This window comes from Ochotona curzoniae, unplaced genomic scaffold, assembly GCF_017591425.1.
Source record: "Ochotona curzoniae isolate NIBS_2020 unplaced genomic scaffold, NIBS_Ocur_1.0 contig_64, whole genome shotgun sequence".
NCBI classification, from domain to species: Eukaryota; Metazoa; Chordata; class Mammalia; order Lagomorpha; family Ochotonidae; genus Ochotona; species Ochotona curzoniae.
The window spans coordinates 23135380-23155736 of NW_024466502.1; the positions used below are offsets into that span (position 1 = coordinate 23135380).

General features: G+C 36.8%; 1 protein-coding gene across 2 annotated transcripts in view; it reads left to right on the forward strand.

The window, feature by feature from the left end:
• MYCBP2 (MYC binding protein 2) overlaps positions 1-20357 on the forward strand; it is a 208949-nt gene that overhangs the window by 121002 nt on the left and 67590 nt on the right. For both annotated transcript variants that reach the window (XM_040991268.1, XM_040991267.1), the window contains exons 45-52: positions 1659-1831; positions 3184-3328; positions 6337-6552; positions 7965-8020; positions 10887-11002; positions 13497-13594; positions 14260-14376; positions 15324-15464. In XM_040991268.1, the coding sequence (XP_040847202.1) occupies positions 1659-1831; positions 3184-3328; positions 6337-6552; positions 7965-8020; positions 10887-11002; positions 13497-13594; positions 14260-14376; positions 15324-15464 (1062 nt within the window). The remainder of the gene's footprint in view (positions 1-1658; positions 1832-3183; positions 3329-6336; positions 6553-7964; positions 8021-10886; positions 11003-13496; positions 13595-14259; positions 14377-15323; positions 15465-20357) is intronic.

A 20357-nucleotide genomic window follows, 5' to 3' on the forward strand; every position in this document is an offset into this window, starting at 1 on the left:
TAGGTGAGCCTCTTCTAGATGTTGGTATGTGGTAGCTCTGAAGTTGGATAGAGCTCTCATTGGAGAAGGAAGAGCAGTCAAGTACAAGGAGTATAGGGGAAGGCTTAAATCAACATTTGAAACGATGGACTAAATGAAGCAAAGAAGCTGCGCAAGGGAGAGGCTTTTCTGAGCTTTGGACATAAAAGCTGCATCTTGAAAGAAGTTTTTTTTTTGGTCAGAAAAAGTGGAAAAGCATTTTACCATGCAAATAGGAGGTAGATGATTATGTTAGAAACTTTGGTAGGAAGTAACAAGTGAGAAAGGTACAGCTGGTGAGTTCATACTGTGATCAACCTGTGTATCAAATTAAGAATTTAGGACTGGTTGCTTATAAGTGGTTTGGAAACATTGTTTCTTGGTGCAATGGTTTCCTCATATTTGCATTAGCTAAGTGGCCATTTGGCACTGTAATTTGAAAAATAAGTACTACATTTCAATGAAGGGCTCTTGGATCTGATTTTCAATCTGGTATTATATTGTTCAAACTTGCTTAGAGATTATTATACTACTCTATAGCACTATTGGACTATATGATTATAAAGTTATTGAACAATATTCAGTAATAGGATGGAAACATCAGAATCTGCAAGCAGGGTTTTTCTGGCATGACACTTATCTTGTTTAGGCCAGAGATTCTGATGTGTTGCTAATGGAATTATTGTTTGCTGAGATCAACAGTGAGGGTGAATTTTGCTTTTTGAAATGAGATAACGGTAAATGTTAAATTGAGAGTCGGGCAGCTGGATAAGGGGTATTCATAAAATATGATTGATAAGCTTCCAAAAAATTATTAGGTAAGCGCTAAGATTAATAACTCTGCATGTAAGGTGACAACACTCTTGAAAAATGTACACCTATGATTAGCAATTTCTCATTCAAAGAGATTTTAAGATTCTGGATGAGTTGTTTGCTTAGCTCAGAAGTATACAGCAAGTTGTTCAACATCTTAAAATCAGTATTTGAACTCAAATCTATTTGATTCCAAAAACAGTGATTTTTAAATTGCATTCCTTATGGATCATACAAATATTCTGAAACTAACAATTTTCTATGGAAAACTTTTTTATACATTGTAATTATTTTAAGTGAGCATTTAAAGCAGTTCTTTCCAAACACATAGATTTATTTGGTAGTTAAACTAAAACTTGGCTTAATTGTCTCTTTTTCTTAACTTATAAGGTTCAGATAGCTAATGAGGTTTATGTGCATTATAGCCACAATCAAGCATCTGCCTACTTTTTTTTTTCACCCAAGTGAACACTTTTCTGCCCATTCATCCAAGAGTGCATGCATGATTTACCCATAGCAGATGACAGAGACTGTACAAGAATGAGTCTTAGCTGCCTCTGCAAGGGACTCAGACCCTGAAAAATGTGAAAATATGTTGACGGACTCTCTAGCAGGCAGGTCTCTGATAGGCCACTTATTTTGTTAAAAGCAAGAAAGACACTGAAGCACTGTGTTATTTTTATGTGTCCCAGAATTTTCTGATTTATACATTAAAGGAAATCCTCCAGGGATGGGAAGAAAATGCTTTTTCTGAGAAGCTGTATGTAAGATCTTCACACACTGACAGACTTTTATTTTAAATTATAACATTTTGTTTCACCTAACAGGTGTGCAAAACTCATTGTGGCATTCTGGGAAAGGGCTTAGCACTGTCTCATTCACCTACTATCCTAGAGGCACTTGAAGGAAACTTACCACTCCAGATCCAAAGCAACGAACAGTCTTTTCTGGATGATTTTATTGCCTGTGTGCCAGGATCAAGTGGTGGAAGGCTTGCAAGGTAGTTCATGTGCTTTGAGTATTATACTTTTTTCATGACTTTATTTCTAAAGAGAAAAGAAAAAGGAGTCATTAAGATGTGAAAACAGTTTATAAAATTTTAGACATGCTGAAATATAAAAATACTTTAGACTATGTGGTGATTATTATTTTGTTACTGTTTATTTTTCTCAGGAGTGCAAAGCAAAGCGATATTGACTTATGGTTTTCATACCAAATGTGTGTGTGTGTGTGTAAATTTCTTTTTGGTTTTAATGTAATTTTAATTTATTTTTATTAAAGAGATTAAGAGAGACAAAGAGACACAAAAGATGCTCAGTCATTAGCTTGCTCCCCAGTTGCCTTCATTAGCTGAGCGTGCAGAGCTGAAGCCAGCAGCTGGGAACTCAATCCAGGTTCCCCACATGGATAGTGAGAACCATCATCAGTGCCTCCCTCCTGTAATACCAGGAAGCTAGTCGGAAACCAAAGCTAGAATCTGATTCAGGCAGTCTGACTTTAGACGTAGGTATCTTAAAACACTAAGCTAAATATCCATCCCTGTTTTTATAATTCTTAAATTGCAGAGGTTGGTACTGTAACTCTGCTGTGCTTTGAAGCTAGCTGTCCCCTGATGTGCCTGAACAAGCGTCGGAGAACGGCCCAAGTACCTGGGTTCCTGTACCCCCAAGGAAAACTTAGAAGAAGCTTCTGGCTTTGTCCTGCCCCAGCCCGCAGTTCTAGGGCCATTTGTGGCGAGAACCCTTCCCCCACCCCCCAAGACTCTTCTTTTCAAAACAAAGTATCTTTTAAAAAATGCTTAATTGTACAGAGTAATCTTTGATTTTTGAGATCCAGAATGGTGTTCAAGATGAAGAATTTGAAGTCAGTGTCACAGCTATCTTTGTAGGCCTTCCTATGTAAAACATGATGGATTTCACAAATATTAATGGAAGGAAGAAATACAGGAAGATTATTGATCAATGTATGAAAAAAGGAAACTATAGTTAGTACTCCTTGAAGCTGGGTGTACCAAGAAAAGCAGGATGCCATTTCTATTCCTGTTTTTACTTATACACAACCTACATTCACCTTCTTGGGGGATTTTGTTTTGTTTTGCTTTTGTTTTTTCAACTTAGCCACGTTACGTTTCCCAATTCAGTGTTACATCTTACTGGTATGTAACCATCAGAAATTTCTATGCTAGTTGATAATTTGTCATTAGCTATTTCTAAAGGAGATGGAAGTGATTACCACTAAAATGGAAATGATACTTAGCATTTTATTGGGTAAAAATTGTGTTATTTGGCTTAACTTTGTGTTAATTATTGACAATGCTGATGAATGCTTACCTTTTTATTTCCTTACTGTTAGGTGGCTTCAACCAGATTCCTATGCAGATCCTCAGAAAACATCTTTGATCCTCAATAAGGATGACATTCGTTGTGGTTGGCCTACAACCATAACTGTTCAAACAAAGGATCAGTATGGTGAGGTGGTCCATGTTCCCAATATGAAGGTAAGGAATTAAATTAACAGACACCTGTGTACTGACTAGTTGTAACTGCTGAGATTAGGATGTGGACATGTTTGGGATCCTTTTGAACCTACCTTCTGTATGTGATGGAGACCAGAGGAAAATTTAAAGTGATTAATCTCTAAATTTCATGTGACTTTTTTTGTTGTTTTGTTTTCAGTAATGTTATGGTAATGCAAAGCAAGAATAAGGTAGTAAATAGAGAGGTACACAAAGGGAAAATCCTCACCACATAGTGATTGAATACTAAAACATGTCTTAAAAATTTATTCATTTGAAAGGCAGAATTACGAAGAAGCGCAGCAGAGAGAGAGAGAGGGAAAAATCTTCCATTCTCTGCTTACTCCCCAGAAGGCTAACATGGCTGCGTCTCCACCAAGCTGAATACAGGAATCTGGAATTCCATCTGTGTCTTCTACATAGGTGGCAGGGGTCAACCGCCACTGTTTTTCCAGGCACATTAACAGGGAGCTGGATCGGAGATAGAGTAGCTGAGACATGAACCCGTGTTCATGTGGAATGCCAGTGTCATACGCAGCAGTGTAATTCACTGTACCACAACAATGGCCCCTGGGATACATGTTAAAATTTTGTAATTTTTGAAAGCATTCAATTGCCTTTAAATTTAAACTATATTTTTAAAATAATGTATGTGCTAAATAAATTGCAAACATTTAAATTTGGGTTATAAAATAATGAAGAAGGCAAATAGTTGTGGTATATTGCTAAATTCATTGAAAGCAGACATTTAATACTGACCTTTTAACGCATACCATAATGCATACAGCATGTCCTCTGTGATGTAATGTTAATATAAACATCTCATTTAAGTCTTTCCTAAGAGTTGGCTGTTTAGCTGCCTAATACTTAAAATAGATTGTATCTGGATGCAGCTCCTAACACCATTTTCTGCAAATGGAGGCCCTAGGAAGCAGTGGAGCTGGCTCATGTAATTGGACTTGTGCCACCCATGCAGTGAATCTGGGTGGAGTTTCTAGCTGCAGGCTTGTGCCCTATCCAGTCTCAGCCATTGCAGGTATTTAGATAGTGAACCACCATGTGTGGGGAGAAGTCTAGTCTCTCTCTCTTCCCTTCCTCTCATCTCTCTCTTCTCTTTCCCTCATTCTGTCTATCTCATCTTACTTATATATTTGTGAAAAAATTGTATCCTGAATGATAATTTTCACAGGGAGTCCCCAGCAGTCGCCTACTCTGAACTGTAAGTAATTTGGTTGTTGAGACATGGAATCCTTTCTACTCACAGAGTAGCTAATTTAGCTCAAGATTACTTTGAGCAGAACTGCTTCAACTTCTTCGTTTATAGCATGAAGAAGCATAACACCAATGTAGCATCTTACATGACTCAAGGGAAAAATAACAGCAGTTCATATCACTCAAGACCAGTAGATAAATGTGTGTAGGAAAGCATTTAATTCAAATACTTAATAAAGATCAGTCCTAACCACTGGCTTCTGAATTTTTTACCATGATCCAAATTAAGAATCTGTGTTATGACCTGGACATGCAAATATGTAATGGAATAGTATATACTCTTCGAGGTACATGCAATATCTTTTATATGTACAAGAGATGACTCTGACATTTTCTTTTAACTTTTGTATGACATATCCTACCTCTTACCAAAGTGATTTTTTGCATCACAAATTACAGAAACATTGAATAGGACATTGAGTATAGTATGGTGAGCTAACAAGTAGATAATAATGACTACACTTCATGTATACTTTTTGTGATCAGAATGTTGATCCACAAGCAGTATGCCATAATGTACTAGGGAGTTGTATATCACGTATTCACTCATTCTCATTTAAATAAATGTAGTGAATTGTTAAGAGCACTTTTGGGGCCGAGCATGGTAGTCTAGTGGCTAAATTCCTCACCTTGCATGTGCCGGAATCTTATATGGGCATCAGTTCTTGTCCCAGCTGCTCCACTTCCCAACAAGCTTCCTGCTTGTGACCTGGGAGGCAGGGGAGGACGGCCCAAAACCTTGGGACCCTGAACCCACATGGGACACCCAGAAGAAGCTCCTAGCTGCTGGCTTTGGATTGGCTCAGCTCCAGCTGTTGTGGCCACTTGGGGAGTGAATCAGGGGGTGCAAGATCTGTCTCTCCTCCTCTCTGTAAATCTGACTTTGCAATAAGAATAAATAAATCTTAAAAAGCAAAAAGCCGGGCCCGGCGCGATGGCACAGTGGTTAAGGTCCTCACCTTGAACACCTGGGATCCCATAATGGCCACCGGTTCTAATCCCAGTGGCCAGGATCCAGGAACTTCTTCTAAGTCTCTCATGTTGGTGACACACTCCTAAATACGTGGACCATCTCCCAAACCATAGTAAGGAGCTGAATCAAAAGTACAGTGGCCTGGGCCCAACAGCTAAAGTCCTCACCTTGCAAGTACAGGGATTCCATATGGGTACTGGTTCTAATCCCAATAGCCCTGCTTCCCACCTAGCTGTCTCTTGTGGCCTGAGAAAGCAGTCGAGGACAGCTCAAAGCCTTGGAACCGTACACCCACGTGGGAGACCTGGAAGACGCTCCCAGCTTTGGATTGGTACAGCTCCTGCCATTGCAAGCGTTTGGGAGTGAATCATCAGACAGAAGATCTTTTCTATTTGTCTCTCCTCCTCTCTATATATCTGACTTTCCAATAAAAATAAATAAGTCTTGAAAGTACAGTGGCCTGAACTGGAGCAAAGTATTAGTTTTAGAATTTATTTTTGTTTTATATTTTGCTATTTATGGATGCTTAGTAGGTCTGTGTTTTATGGTCATCAGGTTGCATGCTGTGTGGACACATTGTGAAGTCAGCCTGGCCCTGCTAAGTAAACCTTTTAAGCAATTCCTGAGGCAAACTAATTATTAGACTTATGTGACTAATTGTGTGTCCCTATCTGTAAGGTGCTTCCTTTGAGGTGTCAAGGACAAGTATATAATAAGTATTTGATTTTTAAAATATCATTGTTAGGTGGAAGTCAAAGCCGTCCCTGTTTCTCAGAAAAAAACTTCTTTGCAACAAGAGCAAGTAAAGAAAGCTCAGAGGATTCCTGGCAGTCCTGCAGTAACAGCTCCAGCTTCTAATACCGACATGACTTTTGGCGGGCTTGCGTCACCTAAACTGGATGTTTCTTATGAACCAATGATCGTGAAAGAAGCGCGATACATAGCCATAACAATGATGAAGGTAATGTATTTTATTAGTTACAGAAAATGTTTACTTTCTATCAATTCATTTAATAAGCATTTTGGTGATTCTAATGCAGATGGAAAAATATAGGTCATAAGAGCTGCAAATGTTGAACTTCTAACATTTTTCCTAAGGATTTTATTTTATTTTTCTTAGAGTAACAGAGAGGAGAGCTAGAGCTTCCATTCCTAGTTCACTCGCTAAATGGCCACAACAGCCAGGGCTAGGCTGATCCAAAGCCAGGAGATACATGGTACAGGAGCCCAAGCACTTGGGCAATGATCCGCTGCTTGCTCAAGCCATAAGCAGGAAGCAATACTTGAAGTGCAGCAGCCATGAAAAGAAATAGCACACATGTGATATAGAATGTTGATGCTGCAAGCAGAGGCTTACTCTTATTACCATGGCATTGCCCCATAGCATATTTTTAAAAAGCCTATTATTTTCTCGCTAGATCACCTTATCCTAGTTAGAATGGCTATAATCAGAAAGATAGATAACAAGCACTGGAAAAAAGCTCAGCAAGAGGAGCACTAAAACACTGCTGTTGAGCACACATATTTGTAAAGCCACTATGGGAAATAGTACAGTGATTCCTCAGAAGTATAAAAATAGGATTGTGAGATGACACTATATGTTGGCCAAAATACAATAATTTTGCTGTTAAATTTCCATGATTTTCACTTTAGTTAATTTTCCAATGATTATTGGATATTCAGATACTGTCTTCTTTAAAGTTGGCTTATTTATTCATTTGTATTTATTTGAAAGAGACAGAGATCTTCCATTTACTGATTTATTTCCCATTTGTCCATAATACCTGAGGATGGACCAAATTGAAGCCAGTGACACAGAGCTTAATCCAAAGTTCTCATATGGTTGACAGGGACCCAATTACTTGAGCCATACCTGCTGCTACCCAGGTTGCATATTAGCAGGAAGGTGAAATTAGAAGCAGAGTTCAAACTCACACCCAGGTAGTCCAATATGGGGTAGCAGCATCTTAAACACTACACCAATTGCCTGCCACTGAGATGTCTGCTAAAGACACTTTCCAGTTGTTTCTCTTTGTTTGTCACAGAAGCATATCCCAGTTGTGTATATGCATTATAAATCCACTTCTTCCAGGTGTAAGCTTTTCCTTATGGTAGTAGGCTTTTTGTGACAATGAAACAAGATTTTTTAAAAAGGACTATGTCTTTTGATTTTTGCTGCTGCTGTTTTAAAGTTTTCTTTGACTCTTTACTTACACCTAGAATTTAATTTTATAAATAGTCTGTAGATTATTTAATGTTTTCCCTTGTTCTTAAATGGGTAATTACCTTAGCACCATTTATTACATAAAAATTGCTCTTTGAGATTTTTGTAGTTAATTTATGGTTGTTCCTTGATCTCTTCCTTTCTTAAAGGTTTATGAAAGTTATTCCTTTGAAGAATTGCGTTTTGCATCACCAACTCCTAAGAGGTAAAGATTGTTTCTTTTTTTAATGAATAGCTAAACATGTGTTTTCAGCTGTTTGCAACTAAAATCATACTGCATTCCAGCCTTATTTTGTGTAAGTTAATATCTTACAGCCTTTTTAAAAATTTTCTAGTATATTTTTTCCCCATGTAGTGAAGTGTAAGTTTACACATAAGATAATTATATTCAACTATATACTACTAGGCTGCTAAGGTACTAGAGAAAGTAGTATATTATAAGCATCACTTATACAGAATGCTTGGGAACAGAAGTGTGTCAGATACTGTTTGGGGGTTGTTCCTTTTTTAATTTGAATGGTTACATAAAATTTACTAGTTGACCTGGCTCTAAACCAACAATCTGAAGTGCTCCAAAATGTGTTTTTCAGAGTTCTTAGGATTCTAGATTTTTTTCAAAAAGATACTTACTAATTTGAGAGACAGTGAACAAGAGGACTCCCATCTATTGCTTCAGTCCCTTACTGGTCCCAGTGCCCAGGGCTGGGTCAGGCTGAAGCCAAGTGCTAGGAACATCTTTCAGATCTCCCATCTGGGTATGGGGGCCCAAGCACTGGCACTATGTGCTGCTTTCCCACGTACATTAACAGCAGATAATGGGATAATAACTGGTACAGCTGGAACTTGAACTGCCATCTGTGCCACAATCCAGCCCCAGATGTTAGATTTTTTAGTATATAGATGTTCAACTTAAAAATAAACTGCCTTTGTTTAAAATTTTATGGTTTTTTTTTTTTTTGGTTATTTTTTCTTTTGCCCACTGAATTGTGAGAAAATTTCAATGTGTTGTATTTACTTGAGCTTAATGTTTTGACTCCACAAGTAATTGTGGACTAAAGATTTAAGAAGATAATTTTATCTCAGTATTTTGCTTATTGATTTGAAGTAGTTTTCAAAAATAATTGGGGAAAAAAGTAGATGCATGATACTTGAAAGAGGTCATCTGCCTAGAATTTAGAGAAAGCCCTAAATCTGAGAAAGTATAGTTACTTATAGATTTCATTGTTCTGCATTTCACATGACTGGCTAAAAATTAGCAAGTTGTTTTGTCCTTTTTCTAATCAGTATGAATAGCAGATGTGACATACAACCTAAAATGTTTTCTATCAGAGCAAAAATTTTCTAGCAAAGTTTTCAAATTTTGCTTTTGCATGTGGGGAGGTAACATTTTTCCCTGACCTAATTATGGTTCCAAAATTTCACTACAGTGGAAGCATATAATTTTTATAAAGTAAATATGGTCAGGATAGGTTTTTCAAAGCTTAGCTGTCTCATGTATCATGTAAATTAAGAACAAATTGACTGTTTGCTACCAGATAGGCCTTCATATACACTGGACATTTTATGCCTGGTCAAGACAAGCTCTCATCTAAGCCAGTAATTACTCATTCAGCAAACACTCAAGCATCTGATATTTGAAAGATACTGTTACATGACCTAGGTACATTTTTGAAGAAGATAGCCATTGGGATAATATCTCAGAGTTTATAATCTTGGAAGAAATATGCTATAGGTAATGCAACAAAGTCATATTAGTAGTTGATCTGATAGAAAAAGATGAGGGGGGGAGCATTTGACAAAATATTGCATGACAGGAGAGGCTGGTTTGCAGTGTTACTTAACTAAACTGCTGGGTGGCAGTTGCTGTGTCATGATTTGAGGAAAGGTCATTGTTGGCAGAAAAATAACCTGAGGTGAACGGAACTTGCAGTCTTTGAGGAACAGCTAGAAAGATAGTAGGGCTGGGCCAGTGTTTGGTGTGGGAGTTAAGAATTTGCTTGCAGTGCTCACATCCCCTGTAACAGAACCTTTGCTCAAAAGCTGGCTCCACTTCAAGACTAGCTTAGCCAGTGTTAATGCACACCTCACCAAGGCAGTAGGATCAGGTATTTAGGTTCCTGCTACTTACATGGTCGGCCTTGATTTAACTTCCAACCCCAAGCTTTAGCTGCTGCTTCCATTTGGAAGGTGAGCCAGAAGTTGATAGATCTGTGTGTCACTCTGTCTCTCCTTCCCTCCCTCTCATGTTCTCCCTTCTTCCACCATTCCATAAAGTAAATAGAGTTGAGGGTCATGATTGGTGAGCAAGATGGAAGGTGTTTCAAAATGGGATCACAGAGCTAAACAAGAGCTGTATTATATATGCTCTGAAAGGATCTATTAATGAATGGCTTTTGTCAAGAAGATTTGTGTAAGGTTTTATGTAGGAGGGTAACATAGTGTGATCTACAGCTTTGACAACAGCTTTCTGATTGCCTCTGGGGAATCAATTCTAGGGAATCAAGTGAAGCGACAGGAAGTTATGGAAAATAATTCGGAATGAAAAAATGGATTGTGTGATTACAGACGGTTCTTTAGGTAAAATAAGAAATGTGTGTCAGAAGAGATAATATGAGACCTTATTATAGAAGACTATAATATCAAAGGAAGCTTCTGTTAGGATATGAGACTCTGAATTTGTTTACAGATGCAAATAAAGAAAATGAGAGCAAATGGTGGTACATGAAAAAAAACAAGATAATTGTAGCATAGAAAAGATATTATTCACTGCTCAAGAGGAAGGCTGGCTTTGGATACAATCCTGTATGCTCCCTTCGTTGTAAAAGATAAGAAGCAAGTGGAAGTAGGCTTTTGAATGGATTGGAATTTTGAGGGATATATCTGATTACTTCAGTTTTATTACTAAACAAAGGTGAAGTCATGATCAGCTGAGAGTAAGGATGAAGATTAGTGGAGCTTAAAGTAACTGTCACATAGTTTAAATAATGTAATCAGAATTTAAATATGTGCTGAAATGTTATCACATCTGCTGTTTAACTACAAATAAGTTTTCCAATCTTTCTCGTTTTCAGACCCAGTGAGAATATGCTGATTCGTGTCAATAACGACGGTACTTACTGTGCAAATTGGACTCCAGGGGCTATTGGACTCTACACTATTCATGTTACCATTGATGGCATCGAAATAGGTATTTTTTTAAGAGATCAGTTACATAGTGCAAAAAGCTAGAATAAAAATCATCACCATTTTTAGTTTTGTCCACTAACCTACATCATACACATGGATCAATTTCATAATTTGTAGCTTGATTTCTTCCTTTAGGTGGTGTGTTCAGTAAGGCCTTAATGTTTCGTAATGACTCATGATATCTGCTTAGGCAGTATAGTTAGAATAGCACCTTCCTTCCATGTGCTTGGTACTAGTTGAGTATAATCTCCGTGCTGCTCGGTAATCCTCTACAAGCCCTCTTCTCCTCTTCTCATAATGTATCTGTTTTCCTCTCCTGGCTTGAGCAGAGACCATATTATTCATCTTTAGAATTCCCCATCTAGCTCAGTGCCTGGCTTATAATGAGGTTAGCAAGAGTTGTTAAAGGAATAACTATTTTCTTCCATTAAATTTGAAAAGCGTATTGTTTTTTATTTGTGCATTTATCTTTTTCTTTTGTATTTATGAACTGTATATTAGGATAGCCATAGACTGAAAAAACTCCCTTATTTATTCATGTGCCCCTCAAAAGGAAGGATTTCCTCTGAACAAATGGACTTAGAAACTTGGTAGTGTTGGATCTCACCATCAACACTCATGCAGTCTGCTTTACAGATTCTGAGAAGCTTTGAGACCGGAACTCTTTTCAACTTTACTTTAGCCCCTTGTTATGAGACCTCTTACTTGGGAAAAAAGGGAGAAATACTGTCAAGAATACTATTTGTCAAAGATATTCACCAAAAAAATTACATCATTATCAAACATATACAGACTTCTTTTCCTAAACAAAGCATTATTACAACTGTTTTAGCAATTACATTATGCTAGGCATTATAAGTGATGAACAGATGACTTAAAGTGCAGGAGAATGTGCATAGGTTATATGCAAGTATTATAGCATTTTACAGTAAGGGACTTGAGCATCCATACATTTTAGAATCAAGGAAGTCCTCCTCCACATACACAAAAGTACCCTTTGCAAAACCTGACCCTAAGTAGTTGGTTTTTGCTGTGGATGTACAGAAGTACTTCCCATTGATGTAATCAGATACAAAATTCTTCCATGCCATTCTAGAGACTGTTATTCACAGCCTTTACTATATTATTTTAACATCTCCAGCAAGCCTTCAGTTTAGCATGTTTGTCATTTCTGAGCAAACTATTGTAGGTAAGGCTATTCTTTTCTGCTAACAGCTTTGAGAGAATTGCTTAGGTGAATGGAAGTTACATAAAGTATAATACAAGCAGTCACATACAAGGGATATAAGTTATAGCAAGGTTTCAATAGCAGAGGCAGTGAAGATGCGTTTATGAAGATTTCTTTTTCTTTGAAAGTGATGATAAGATTTCAGTAGATTTTGGAAACTCTACCAAAGAAATACAAGAAAACTCCAGTTGTATTTGTGGGTTGTTTTTCTTTTATTTTTTTATTTTTGAGATGGGATGAAATTGACATAAATTCATTGTTTATTTAAAGTCATCCATTGTATTCCCTACTCTTCCTTAATTCAGCATTCTCTGTGTTAGCAGGCTAGGACCTTGCTGAACTCTAGACAAGGCAGATATTAACTCATTAATATAATTATAATAAGTAAAATCCATTAATCAGTATATGTGTAATATACTTCTCACAAAAACTCACTGTTGTAATCAGTCCCAATTCAGAGATAAAAAAAAAAATAATTGAGACTCTGAAGTCAACAAGTTAGTTGCAGAGGAAAGTATCAAGCAGTCTAGTATAAAAACTTCAGCTTACGACCATACTGGCATGGCTGGTCTCTTTTGGGCACACCACACTGCTTGTCAGTCATAGAGGTGGCAGGTGTCTGTAATGCCTGATGCTCTGCTCTGATGCTGTTATATAGCATTTAATCACACCAGGGTGTCTTTTTCCATTATTTTGAATTTTTTCAGTGTTACATGTTCCAAGTCAAGAATCTTTGGCTTGAAACAGAGGCAGTCCCTTAGAGTTGTGGGGCCATTTTTCAAAATTTTCTTCGGCCTGGTGGCGTGGCCTAGCAGCTTAAGTCCTCGCCTTGAATGCACTGGGATCCCATATGGGTGCCAGTTCTAATCCCAACAGCTCCACTTCCCATCCAGCTCCCTGCTTGTGGCCTGGGAAAGCAGTCGAGGACAGCCCAAAGCCTTAGGACCCTGCACCCATGTGGGATACCTGGAAGAAGTTCCTGGATCCTGGCTTCAGATAGGCACAGCATCGGCTGTTGCGCTCACTTGCGGAGTGAATCATTGGACGGAAGATCTTCCTCTCTGTTTCTCCTCCTCTCTGTATATCTGACTTTCCAATAAATAAATAAATCTTTAAAAAAAATAAAAAATTTTCTTGACCTTTAGTCTGTTAATTAGCATAGAATACAGGTATTTGATGTTTTAAAATAGCCTTTGATGTTTATAAAGCTAGTTTACAGAATCCTCCCCTTTTCTCAAACATTGTGATTCACTTCCTTTTCTTTCAGATGCTGGTTTAGAAGTGAAAGTGAAAGATCCTCCAAAGGGAATGATTCCACCAGGGACGCAGCTGGTCAAACCAAAGACTGAACCTCAGCCAAATAAGGTCAGGTTAGGGTGAAATCAGCAGCTAGGCGGTTTACAATTTTTTCATTGACACATCAAAATGCCCATCAAACATGTAACATTTTACTTGATTTGAGTATTCTAATTCTCTACTTTGTAATATATTAGGATATTGTATCGTGTTAATGTTCATCATTTCATATTATAGAACATAGCCTTTTTGGCTTTGTATACTGATGCTTTAACTTATAAGAGTTAAATAATTAATGCTTTTGAAAATTTGTAATCAACAGAAAGTACTGAAATTATAAAGTATATAAGTTACATACTAATGCTGTTAACAAAAAAAACTAATAAATGATAACCTAAAAGCAAGTACAATGTGAAACTGCTTTTTGAAAAGAAAGCATTGGTAATGGAATTTATTTTTCTTAAAGAAAAAGAATGCTTCATTTATCCTTTTTATTATGTCTTTATTATCCTTTTATTATGTATTCAGAAAAGATATTATAAACACTAGTAATTTGTTTTCCAATATTTCAATACTTTTAAATTTTGTTTTTAGAAGCAGACCACTGTTATTTGTACAGGAAAACCTAATAAAAATAATTTTAGGAACTTTCTCTGAAATACAGTGTTTTGTATCTTCATGTAAGAAGTCTGGTTCTTCTTTTTCCTGTCTCATTGTCTGTTGGCCTTTTTCAGGTTCGAAAATTTGTGGCAAAGGACAGTGCCGGGCTCCGCATCCGCAGTCACCCATCTCTTCAGAGTGAGCAGATCGGCGTAGTGAAAGTGAATGGAACAATCACGTTTATTGACGAGGTAATTCATGAAGATATATTCCTGCCAATCAATTTTGTAAAGAAAGCACAAAAAGATTTTTTTAAGATTTATTTATTTTTATTGGAAAGAGGAAAAGAGACAGGAAGATCTTCCGTCTGTCGATTCACTCCCCAAGTGGCCACAAAGGCCAGATCTGAGCCCATCTGAAGCCAGGTTCCAGGAGCTTCTTCCTGGTCTCCCACGTGGGTACAGGGTCCCAAGGCTTTAGGCCGTTCTCGATTGCTTTCCTACGGCACGAGCAGGGAGCTGGCTGGGAAGCGGGACCGCCAGGACACAAACTGGTGCCCAAATGGGATTCCAGCACATGTAAGGTGAGGACGTTAGCTGCTAGGCTACCATACCAGGCCTGCACAATAAGATTTTTAAAGTTTTCTTTTAAGAATATATTTAAGCCACTTGGGAAATTTTCTTAAATTATTTTGCAGAATTGTTCTTTTAGTTCAAAATATTTATCAAGTAAAGAAAGCTAAAATTATATTTCACACTGGAAAATAATATAGTGAGAACTTCTATAAATACTGAAAATGAGTATTGTTTTTCATTCTTTACAATACCGTTTTTGGATTTTTTTGTATTGTTTTACCTTCTAACTATATTTACCAAGTAATACAAGCGTGCAACATCTGATTAATAAAATCTAAATTTAGGGAAGGACTTGCTTTCTTTTGGGAAACATCCTGCTTTGCTGTTTGAGTGCGATTTCTTTGTACTTCTACTCAAAGTAAAGTTGTTTTTATAATCTCACCATACAACTTATATTGCTTTCTCATTCCTGAGACTTTTTTTCCCTAGAGGCTCTGAAACTTACCTTCTGGGAAGACTGAGTCCTTAATGGGCAGGTCCACTGTGATCTGTCCACTTTGTAACCTTGCAGAGCTGTTTGTCTCCCAGGATTCAGGAAGGCATGGGTTGTTTGTTTCCCATAGATCCACAATGATGATGGTGTATGGCTGAGACTGAATGATGAGACCATAAAGAAGTACGTTCCGAACATGAATGGTTACACTGAAGCCTGGTGCCTGTCTTTTAACCAACATCTTGGCAAGAGCCTGCTGGTCCCTGTTGACGTAAGTAAAAGGTGGTTTTGAAAAGCCTGCTAGGTGCACTCTGTACTTATTTCAGGACTTTTAACATGCAATTAAATAACTTTTATGTTGTAAAGTGCTTGAATTTTTAAGGGCTTCTGTGTAACGGAAATCGAGTTTGACAGTTAAGTATAGCTCTTGATGCTTGTTATGACCCGTCACAGGCAGGAAGTAGTATATTAAAACAAGGCCTACTGAATTCCATTCAAAGAGGCAGGGAATGAGAGTGGTTGTATTTTTTTTCTTTATTATTTACATTATTATTTTGAATTCCAAACTAAAATGTATGAATTCAGGATTACTGTATATTGAGAAATATAAATGTTTATATGTTGGCATTTTGTAATTCTCTTGTGTCTGAGTGTTTCTGAAGTTAGACAATACTATAGAAAATGAGTGTATAAGGTAACTATATTAAATTATTTGGCATATATTACATTTAGTTCTTCATATTGCAGAACAATGTTCTTTATAGCAGTGGTTGTATAGGATTCTCTGGGGGAAAATATTGGGACTTCTATTTTTTGTATATATTTTGTTACTCTGCACAAACTCACACTACTAACAGATATGGGAAAGTATTACCCTCCTGCTTTACAGAAATCAATCTGAATAATGATACATCTATAAAACATTTATTTTTAAATCCAAATCTTAAAGTTTTCTCAATTTATTGTTTGCAATTAAAAACCAAGAGGATTTTAACCCCTTGGAAATGAGGGACTGACTCTCTAGAAAAAAATAATAGTTCTTTATTATCCCAAGAAGTTGGCCTTATAAAGTTAGAAATCATTACGTCCCCAAATATTCTTGAGGATGTCAACGAATATGTCTTGAATAAGATAGCTATAATTACTGTTTTATATAACTTTATTTTAATGAAGTTAGACCTTTGAAGATTGTACTGTCGGATATTTACCTCCATCTCTAATAAACATATTACTTTTATTATCTTTTCTGCCTTTGCCATTTCAGGGTTTTTTGTTTATTTTTGTTGGTTGGTTGGTTTTTTGGACTCCTTCATTCTCTTGTTTGAGGAGGTCTTTCTGGAAGGGGAAGATGTTCATAGATAAGAGAATAAGCAGGGTAGAATAGGAGTCAAGAGTACGGTGTGCTGTAGTTTTAAATCCTGTAATTTGTGTTCTTTGATGCCTTTTTCCCATTCTGTTCACAACGTGTAGTGTACTGTTGTGGTGTGTGTTTGCACATGTGTCTTGTGGCTATACTGACTTTATTTGCTTCTTTAAAAGTTTTATATATAGTTTCATGTGTTTCATATATGCAGTTTTAAAAGCATAGATACTTCTCACTCTACCCTTTCTCCCTCCCTTTCTTACTTTCACCCTCTCTCCTCTTAATTTTCTTTTAATTTTTACAATGACATACTTCCAATTTTCTTTTTAACTACAAGCTTATTTCTTGTTGAACTCCTCACATAATAAACTCTTAAGGTCAGGGAGAGAAGAGCAATAACAAAGTTGAAGGAGTGAGAAGGGGAGTAACAAAATTTGGAGTGAGCTTTAGAAACATTGCATGGTTTTACTGGAGTGCGAATGAAGAGATTCTCTGACTTACTGGAAAAAATCTAGTTTCAGAATATTAAACAATAGAAAATAAATTGAAGGTACTTTTGTTTTTCTCTAGATTTCCTTTGAGGAATAATGTGAGTTTGGCAAGGCAGAGGTTGTTTATTATTTGTGAAGTAAAAGGACAAGAACAAAAGCTTTCACCACTTATTTATTTAAAATATCTGCCATGTGGAGGCTGTCTAAAGCTGAAGCTGAGAAGTGGGATCTCAGTCCATGTCTCCCATGTGAGTGGCAGACACCCACTGATTTGGACCATCTCTGCAACATAGCAGAAAGCAGGAGTCAGGAACAGAACTCAGAATTGAAGCAGGCATTCCCATGTGAAATGCAGGCCGCTTAACCCCCAGACCAGATGTGCACTCCCATGCATTATTTTTCTCATGTAAATACTCAGTATTTCTAACATCACCAAAAGGATGAGGTTTTTTTATTTCCTTATTGTAAGGATGATAAGGACCTAAGATGTTTCTAAACTAAAGGAAAGGCAGGAATGGAAAATGGAGAAATTAAAAATATAGATAAGAAAGCTGAAGACTGGAAAAAGGAGGTGGAATCAAAGACACATGTATGAAGTTTCCATAAACAGGAAATCTTACAGAACTAAATTAGAGAAAAATACATTAAATTGTTTGGATTTTGCAAATAGTGTCTAGGGCAGGCCTTTTATGTGGTCAGTAGGTTTGTGTTGAATACTTTAATTTGCATGGCTAATAGGGTATGGAAGGAATAATGATTCCACCTAGTCCCCTCAGGGGACCTTACATAGATGAGTAATTTCTATCTTGCTACCTTTTCTTTGGAATCTCTTAATACATTTATTGTCCCATCTGCTCATCCTCCCCACTTCAGTCTGTGGGTGAATCAGCTATAATCTTCATTGATGATGCAAAAACTCTTTTCAGTTAAAAATGAAGGCTAAAAGATTTAAAATGAAATTATAAGTAAGCAAGGACAAACATTGAGTAAAATGTTGACCATCTCAGTTTTTACGTTTAGCTCTTCAGCCTTTTCTAATTAAAAAAACAATTTTATGATTACGCCAAGGTGTAGACCTTGTTTAAGTCATGACTCATTTGAACTGTGTAAAGGATTGGGGGCCAGGTTTGGAAATTTGATCACCGACTAGTTGATAAGCTGTTAGTTATCATAAATAGCTTAATTTAGAATAATTGTTACACTGATTTTGTTACACTGTTTTATTTACTTTAATTTTAATCCTTCATTCCTTTTTGCTTTTATTGGTTTGAGAGACAGAAACAAAGCTCTTCTTTCCTGCAGCAGTCACTCCCTCACATACAGAAGCCCTGTCTGGGCCAGGCTGAGCCTGGAGCCAGGACCTCAGTCTAGGCTTTCCCATGGACTGCAGGGACTCATCATCCGCTGCCTCCCAGAGTGTGCATCACCAGCTGGGTTTGGGAGTAGAGCCAGGACTCAGACACCCAAGTGTGAAACGTAGGCTTCTTAACCCCAGTGGCAGTGCCCTTCTCCTATTGCTCAGTTTCTTTTTACTTACACCTTTTTAAAAGTCTTTTGTTTATTTGAAACAGAGAATTACTGAAAGTGAGAGACAGTGATTTTCCATCTTCTGGTATACTACCCAAGTGGTTACAACAGCCAGTGCCACAACCTGCAGCCATATCTCCCATGTGTTTGGCAGATGGCAGAGCACTTTGGCCATCTTCCAATGCTTTCCTGGGTTTGCTAAGAGAGCTACACCATAAGTGGAGCAGCTGGGACACAAACCAACAGCTTCATAGGATGCCAGTGTTGCAGGCAGAGGCTGAATGGGCTGCTCCACAACACCAGGCCCAGAAGACTCGTTTTTATAAATCTGCACCATAAACTAAATTTTTACCTCGCTAGCAATACTTCTATTTAAATACTACTACTTTGTAACAAAATGTTGCAGAAAATGTTGGTGTCCTCATTTGGCTTTAAGTGTGGTTTTACTGGTTTTGTTCTTTAATATTGAGTTTCGAGATTAAATAGCATTTAATAGTAAGATAATAATAACATTAAATAGCATCAAATATTCTATTATAACTATGGTTTTCAAAAATACTAAGATAAGAACAGCATTAGAGATGATGAATATAGATAACTTACGAAATATTCATCATCTCTTGTAATTACTGTCCTTTTTAGGACATATCTTAAAATTTTACATCTTTATTTCATTGTTTATCTAGAATACTTTCATTTCCTTTTATAGTATTTTTCTCGTTCATTGCACTCAATTGTGGAGAATTTTCTTGGTGCTTCCCAATAATTCATTAATTACTCATTAATCACTTATTTAAATTGTTATATAATTACCATTACTTTTCCTAGGAGGTGACATTTGACAAGGTCTTGAAAAGATAACAGGAAAAAGTGAAGGAATTTCTGAAGAGAATCAAATATCCAAAGTTAGGGAGATAAATTGGGTTGTAAATTGGTGAATGGTTGCAGTAGTGAAACAAAGAATTGTGGTTAGAGAACAAACAGGTGCTGGGGACATTAAATTACCCTCTGCCTTCTAAGGTGGCACTTAGTCTGCAGAAGTGGAAAAGGCATACTTCTTTGTGCAATGGCACAGAACATTTTTTCTTGCTATTTGTATTTATATAACTACTATTTTCTGTTTTGAAGCCTCACAAAAATAAGAACTCATTAAAGAGCCCTTCTTACTCATTTTGGTTTTTTCTACAGTATTAAATATTATACTTGCTCATAGTAGGTTTTCAACATTTGTTGGTGGTTTTAATTCCTTGCATTTGATATGATCATTTTGCTTAAAACATTTCGTAGCATAAACCACACTCCTTAGTTTTCTAACTTAATTTTCTGCATAATTTTCATGATTTAGTATATTATCATTCCCATTTTTTCCAGTGAGGAAACAGAACTACTCGCTGAAGATCACAATAGAAAGTAATAGAGCTAGTATTTAAACTGAGGTTGATGAGATTCCAAAGCATATGTTCCATGTGCTTGGTCTAGTATAGATGTAAGGAATGACTATAGATATGAAAGAAAATCTTAAGTAAATATAACTCTGTATTTCTTCAGATTCTTGAGATGCAAATGAAAAGCATGTTAAGTATTAACAGTGACATAAATAGTCTGAGAGTGCACCTGGAGAATGTTGATTTTTTTTTTAATTAAAAAATGTAAGAATTTTCCCTGGTTCTTTTCTGGGATGCAGTACGAAACAGAACCTAAAGACGGAGGCTGTCACCTGGTAGATTATTTCACATATTAGGGAAGACACAAGTAAAATGATGGAGAGACACATGACATGACA